The 7,261-nt window shown below is 39.8% G+C and overlaps 1 protein-coding gene across 1 annotated transcript in view; it reads right to left on the bottom strand.

Moving 5' to 3' along the window:
- POLR3G (RNA polymerase III subunit G) overlaps window positions 1-4,208 on the bottom strand; it is a 12,252-nt gene extending 8,044 nt beyond the window's left edge. The window contains 2 exon segments of the mRNA XM_074166660.1: window positions 1,929-2,058; window positions 4,089-4,208. Of these exon segments, the coding sequence (XP_074022761.1) occupies window positions 1,929-2,058; window positions 4,089-4,208 (250 nt within the window).
- Window positions 4,209-7,261: the final 3,053 nt, after the last annotated feature.

The raw sequence follows: 7,261 nt of genomic DNA, 5'->3' as shown, positions 1-7,261 counted from the left end.
GGTAAACAATAAGAACGATGACATAAGGCCAAGTTGGAAAAGAGAGGATGGTATGTTCTTGTACAGTGGCTGGCTCCTTGGAAATAACCCTGGCAGGCTCTCAGGCATAGCAGTTTCCTTTTTTTGTGCCTCAAACGGAAATAGCAAACTTCAAGCCTGACAAAGATCAAGAGCACGGCAAGCTCCTGAGAGACGAGAATCCAACGAGACTGAAATTTATTTACTCAGAAGATGAAAGAGGAAATGTGATAAAAGAGGAATTTGGAATTCTTCTACTATCATAAAGGGATCTGGAAATGAAGATCAGATCTGTTCTTGCCTCATAACCAAGGTTTTACCTGGCCACAGCGTCAGGCTCCAATCCCTGGGCCATGCTTGTGCTGCGCTACAGCTGCCTGCTGCGTCCCGGTGAGAGCTGGGCTCCAGCTGCAGGTCAGAGGAAATATTCTGCCTTTTGTGAGCCACAGCGTCTGGTCGGCAGCATGCTCACTGTTCACACTGCAGAGCGCTGCTCCGTTTTAAACAGTGCTTCAGTACAAGAACAAGTGGACAATCAGTAAAGTGTGTTAATCCGTGTTACATTCAAAGCCTAATAAAAAAAAAATAATATTGCGCCCAGTTTCACAAACCTCTAGAATTCACCACTACACCATGAACAAAAAAATACCCAAAATTCAGAAGGGACTGGACTACGTACCTTTATTGTACCGACATCATGAATATTCAGTCAGAAAATATTCAGATGGTTTTGGGGTGGAAATTAAACCTCATATTTTAGAGTTCAAGTCAGTTCTCATTATTCAAAATCAGCTCAAGATAGAAAGGAAAAGATTATCCAGCGTTTGGCCACTCCGGATTTCTTAAACAAAAACTGCCTATTGCACTGACTGCACCTAGGGTCTGACACATGTGGCAGTTCCTATGATATTTTATTTCCTATTTCCCTGTAAGAGCACTTGCTATTTACACCATTCAGAACAAGCACTCAGGAGGATGATTCAACTGGGCAAAAATCACCAGTGAAAAGAAGTGATCCTCCCAGTAATAACCTCTTGTGACTTGCTAGATTTACAATACTCCTACAACAAGGCAAACAGACATCAGAGTCTTCCTACCCTGGTCCCCTTTCCTTCTTTCCCATTATCTCAGTTTTCTGATCAGGAAGCTTGGATTTTAACAGTATAATGATGTATAACTGGATGTCAAGTATAACAGAGCAATTACTGTTATCAAACAATAACAAAGCAGTTAATTTTTAATCATGTATAAGCAAAAGACATCCTCAGGTCAAGCAGGAAAAGATCAAGCTTTGGCTTCAAGGCCAGCTCTCCTTCTGGTGCAAACCTCAGTAAATCACTTATCCTCATCTCAATCTTCATATTTCAGGTGACTTGTCAGTAATACTCATCGATCTTTCCTGAATGGACTTAGGGGAAAAAAATTAGTACTTTTTAGAACGTCCAGCTATTAAATATAACATTGATTATTTTAAGTATGTCTTTACACAATGAAAATGGAAGCTGAAATTCAACACTAGTATTTACTGCAGATTTATTTGCAAAGAAAACTTTGCAAAGTTTTTAGGGTATTTTAACATGTAGAAATGACTGTTTTGCTTGTATTGGTTAGCATATAATTGAAAAGACTGCATATAGTTGCTCTAAACATTTCTTACTGTGTATCAGATGGAACAGATCTTCGACACCTCTCTTTTTCACACACCAGTTGCTTTCCAGCTACAGCACTTGTAGGCATGACCCACAACTTCAACAAATGTAAGAGTAGAAAGATTCCCTGTTACCTTAAGCTGCCGATTTTTATTCCTCATTATCAGTACAAAATACATCTTCAACACATGCATTTCACTACATCATCCTTCATGGAATAATAAATACTGAAGATATAAATAAAAAAGCACACAAACAAACCTTCATGATCTTCTTCTACTGCCAAAAAATATGGCATTTTTTTCATAGTTCCTCTAAGATCTTGTTTTAAGGCCAACATGTAATCTTCATCTTCTCCTGTTTTCAGAGGCACTGGCTTATTGTCTGTACTCTGTACAAATTATGTTCATTATTTATAAGGTCTTAATATCCATCAAATATACAGGAAGACTAACAAAAACTACAATAAATACAGCTAATCACAGAAGAGTGCAACTATGCATTATGCTACTTCACAAGTATACTTTACTGCATTCTGACACGCATAACCATGTTTACAACTAAATTTATACCTTTTATGACTTCACTATCTCTCTGCAAAAATGTATTACGAGATCAAGAAAAAATAAGTATTAAGACTGTGAGATAGTCACACACAGACATGCTGAGCTCTTAATTGCCAAAAGCAGTTTTTCACAGCAGCCTAACTTGCTCAGAAACCACCGTTTCTCCCTTCACTCAGAGTAGCGCTGAACCTCTTCTAAAACCGCATTTTATCTGCATCAAGTATGATTACTCCAAGCAACAAGCACCCTTTCCATGCCTAATGTCACAGAAACAGGCTGTGTTGTCATACAACCAGGTTGCCCATATGGAATTCAGTTTCTGTCGGCTGAATTTAAATGAATTGTTAAGGTTTGGATTTTTTGGGGTTTTTTTGAACTACGAATCTTGAAATTGGGAAAATTGGGATAAATAAGCAAAAACAGTTTTAAAAACGTACAGAACACTAGAGACAGAGTTACAGAATGGATGTGGCTTCTCTAACATAACCAGTAGTGCACAATCAATACTTAAGTGGTAGATTGCAAAGCACAAAGTGCTATCACAATCCCAGAGCTGGATCATGAAAGGAGTTTACTGCTTCCAGCTGTATTTTCTAGCAAGCCAACTAATCACTAATGTTGCTGATGGTAAGCTGATGTTCCTTAATTGGGTTTCTAATTGCATTTACAGGAAATTTGTAAGAACTCAGAACGTGTCTATTAGAAATTATGCAATAGCAACCGTTCACTTCTCAGAATAATTCCACTGTAAGCCGGTCAACAGCTGTAATATACTTTTGGTCACTGCCCAATATTTAAATCTAAATCTTGAAATTTTTACTGATCCTAGTTATGCCACTGGGTTAACTTTGGGTTTTTTTTTTGAATGGCACTGGATTTCCCCTGACAAGTTTAACATAGTTCTGAAACTTTGTTCACAGAAGGAAGAAAGCATCTTTAACTTCTCTGTGGTATACTTTACTTTAGATATAGTGGAGCTAGTAATTCTCCTACAAAGCCGATCCACTGCTGACTGTAACCGCAGAAGTTGTAGTCCACACAGAATTCAGTTTCCTTGTGCTAACAAGCAGACTGCCACATCCACATTAGGACCAGTTACAGATGGCTTAGCATCAATGAAATCACACAACTTAGTTGTAAAGGTGGACTAAGAGGATATACAACACCTGGTTCAAGAAGTCAAAACCTTGGATGAAATAACTATTCAGAGAAATCTCAACGTAGTACCAATTATGTCAAACTTGCAAGTTCCCTATCGTAACACGTGAGATTGAGAAAAATGTCATGCACTTTGCTCAAATCCTGACATAATTGGGAAGTTCTCTTATATATGTCACCTTGTAAGACTACTTTTCCACCTCAAAATTGCCTTAGCTTCCCTGCATTCCCTGCAAAATTCAGTCAGAAAATGCTCTTTCTTCCCCTTTAATTTCCAAATATATCCCAAATGCCAAATCTCAATTAAGTTTCCTTAATTTGGACAATCATCCAAAATCTTTGCATCAACAGTAAATTTCTAGAATCAGCAAATCCATTCACAGCTTCAAAGACCAGTGTAAGTTCATGGCAAACAAATTTATATATCCAGTGTTTCTGCTACTGTAACGTCCAGAAAACCAAATAATGAGGACTTTAACAAACATCTTGCAAGCAATCTAGTTAAATATGGCATACACCACTTAGCAAAGAGACAAAAAGTAACAGAAGAAAAACAATTATTTACATTAAGGACTTCAAAACTTTAACCTAAAGTGCTTAGCGTTGTTCATGTATTTTATTACGTTATCTAAACATAAGAGTGAATACAGTTTACCTGAACGTAGAGAGTGTGCTGTATGAAACTCGCTGTACTTACAGGAAACGGTGGTGGAGGCTGACACACAACATCAGGTAGGGCTGCACCTTTAGCAAAGCCAATGGCCTCGATGTTGAAGGTAAACGAAGCCCGTCCTCTTCCTCTACCTGACCCAGCCATTTGGAGTTACTGAAAACATTACAGATTTTAAAACATTTATTTTTGTTGCACGTATCAAATGCGTGTACGTATTACCTCTAAAATTAATGTCTAACAAAGATTACAGTAATTTTAAAACCACTCTGAACGATCATTTTAAATAGCAAGCCATTTGTAATGCCCATCTTAGGTTATTCCATGTACTATAAATTTGGTACATGGCTGAAGTCAACTCCATGCCCTCATTCTGTCAGCCACTTCTGCATGCCTGAAATTACCTCCTAATACAGGAATTTTAAACTTTTTTCTTCTAAACCTTAGACACACTGACTTGAGTTCAGTCAGGGTAGAAAAAACAGAAACAAGATAAAAAAAAAAAAAAAAGAGAAAACAGTTCAAGGACCCTGAACTTTCTGTGAATACATTTTGCAGTTTCTGAACTTTTCTCCAGAAACGGTTTGTATTTGTCACTCATAGCTTCTTCATCTTTCAGATTACTTTTTTCCCTTTAACCTTATAACTAGTTTTGGGTACTGATAAAGAGCCAAAAGCAAGAGGTTCAAGGTAAAAGAATCAAAGGACCACAGCATGACTGCAAACTAACTGCTGATAAAAGGATGTTGTTTCTAATTAAAATATTTCACCAAGGATATAGAAGAAAGATAGTCTGCAAAACTCCCTTTGCAGTCGAATCTCACCGCCTTCCCTCTTAACGCCAATCTTCATCTCAGGACTGTATGACCCATGGGTTGGCAAACTGTGAGAAACATATTTTTTGGAGGGAAGATGTCAAGAAACTGGACCCAAGAGAAGTCTGACTGAAGCAAAGTGCTACTGCTCACTCATAGATTCATAGATTCATAGATTGGTCCAGGCCGGAAGGGACCTCCAAAGGTCATCTAGTCCAACCTCCCTGCAGTCAGCAGGGACACCCCCAACTAGACCAGGTTGCCCAGGGCCTCGTCGAGCTTCACCTTGAATATCTCAAGGGAAGGGGCCTCAACCACCTCCCTGGGCAACCTGTTCCAGTGTTCCACCACCCTCATGGTAAAGAACTTTTTCCTAATATCCAATCTAAATCTCCCCTTCTCCAACTTAAAACCATTGCCCCTCGTCCTGTCGCTGCAGGCCTTTGTAAACAGACCCTCCCCAGCCTTCCTGTAGGCCCCCCTCAGGTACTGGAAGGCCGCTATGAGGTCTCCCCGGAGCCTGCTTTTCTCCAAGCTGAACAACCCCAGCTCCCTCAGTCTGTCCTCACAGCAGAGGTGCTCCAGCCCCCTGATCATTTTGGTGGCCCTCCTCTGGACCCGCTCCATCAGGTCCATGTCCTTTCTATATTGAGGGCTCCAGACCTGCACACAGTACTCCAGGTGAGGTCTCACCAGAGCAGAGTAAAGTGGCAGAATCACCTCTCTGGATCTGCTGGCAACTTTTGATGCAGCCCAGGATGTGATTGGCCTTCTGGGCTGCGAGTGCACATTGCCTGCTCATGTCCAGCTTCTCGTCCATCAGCACCCCCAAGTCCCTTTCCTCAGGGCTGCTTTCTAATACCTCATCCCCCAGTCTGTATTTATACTGAGGACTGTTTCTTCCCGGGTGCAGAATCCTGCACTTGCTTTTGTTGAACCTCATGAGGTTCATCTGGGCCCACCTCTCCAGCCTGTCCAGGTCCCAGGACTGTGTAAAGATCAATTCAAGGCTCCAGCCTAGAAATCCCATGTGCTGTTTATCATTAATTACAAGGTTAGCATATTGCACCCTGCTTGGTAAGAACGTGTCTGTTCCAGACGTACTGCTGTACCTCTATCACCACATCAATTCCCACCATTAGCGTGCGGTGAGATAGTAAGTTCAAAAAGTAAATAAGGAACAGCACAACACCGACAGCTTCTCATACACTTGTTTAAAATAACATGGAATCTAGGAGCAAATTATGATTAGGAGCAAAGAAATGCATACTTAAGATTAAGATTTTTTCAAGATTCCCCCAAATGCAAGCAATGGCCTTTTTATTAAATGCTAGTGAGAAACAGTTTGATGCAAGTATTTTCCTACTTATTATCTTCAACAGGAATAAGCTCTGTTTGGATAAAACAAAATCACATTATATATTTCCACATCACTCAGCAGCACAGAAAACTGTCTAAAAATAAGTAGAAAGACCTAAATAAATCATTTTAAGAAAAACAACAAAGCAAAAGCTATGCCTGAGCATTTAATTAACTAGAAATAAATAAAAAAACAAAACAAAACAAAAAACCCAAGAAAACAGAAATTGCAAACTCATTTGAAAACAGGATGAAAAGCAAGAGGTAAGCCTGGCAGATGGAGAAAAGATAAAAGTAAAGCCCCAAACATGAGCAATTCTATTATTTAGGTGTGAAAAAAGGGAACCAACAACATAAGTAAACAAACAAACAAAAAAGTTAGGGGAAATGTCCAGCTAGCAAGGACAGGTACACTGTTTGCATTAAATATAGTTAATATAAAGATCCATTTTTAAAATGCTGCTTTAAAATTAATTCTTGTTAAGATTCCCGTGAAATAACACATTAGTCTGATGAGAAGTAATAAGCTTTATAACCAGCAGTATTTCAATTCCGCAGCTTTACTGAAACACATGATTTTTTCTAGCATTCTGGCTTAGAAGGTTTATGTCCACTGACACCACAAAGCGACGGTGACAGATGATCGGAGAAATTGTGAAGGAAAAGTTAAGTTGTACAAGCCTGACAAAGTTACTGTGACAACTGTTGTTTTGGCTGCCACGAGAGATGCCCAGTGGAGCACCTGGGGGCATTTTTGAGTTTACAGATAGTTTGTGTCATGTACTCTACAAACGAGGTGAATTTCAGATTTAAGCTTTTAAAATTCCTTCACAGCTACGTACGTTGTTGCTGGGGCAGTCAGCCAGTCGGTGGAAGGCTGCACAGGCCTTTGGGAGGGAAAGGCCTGTGGAAACAGGGTCCCTGCCAGCTGGTGCAATGGTGGTGGGCGTGAGGAGACTCGGTTGAGCTCTCGCTATTGTGCGTGATCCCCCTGAAAGTAAAAGGGTGAAAATGTGTGTCATGAAG

Source organism: Numenius arquata, chromosome Z (assembly GCF_964106895.1).
Source record: "Numenius arquata chromosome Z, bNumArq3.hap1.1, whole genome shotgun sequence".
NCBI lineage: Eukaryota > Metazoa > Chordata > Aves > Charadriiformes > Scolopacidae > Numenius > Numenius arquata.
The sequence above is the reverse complement of the archived record's forward strand: the minus strand, read 5'-3'. Positions and strand labels throughout refer to the sequence as shown.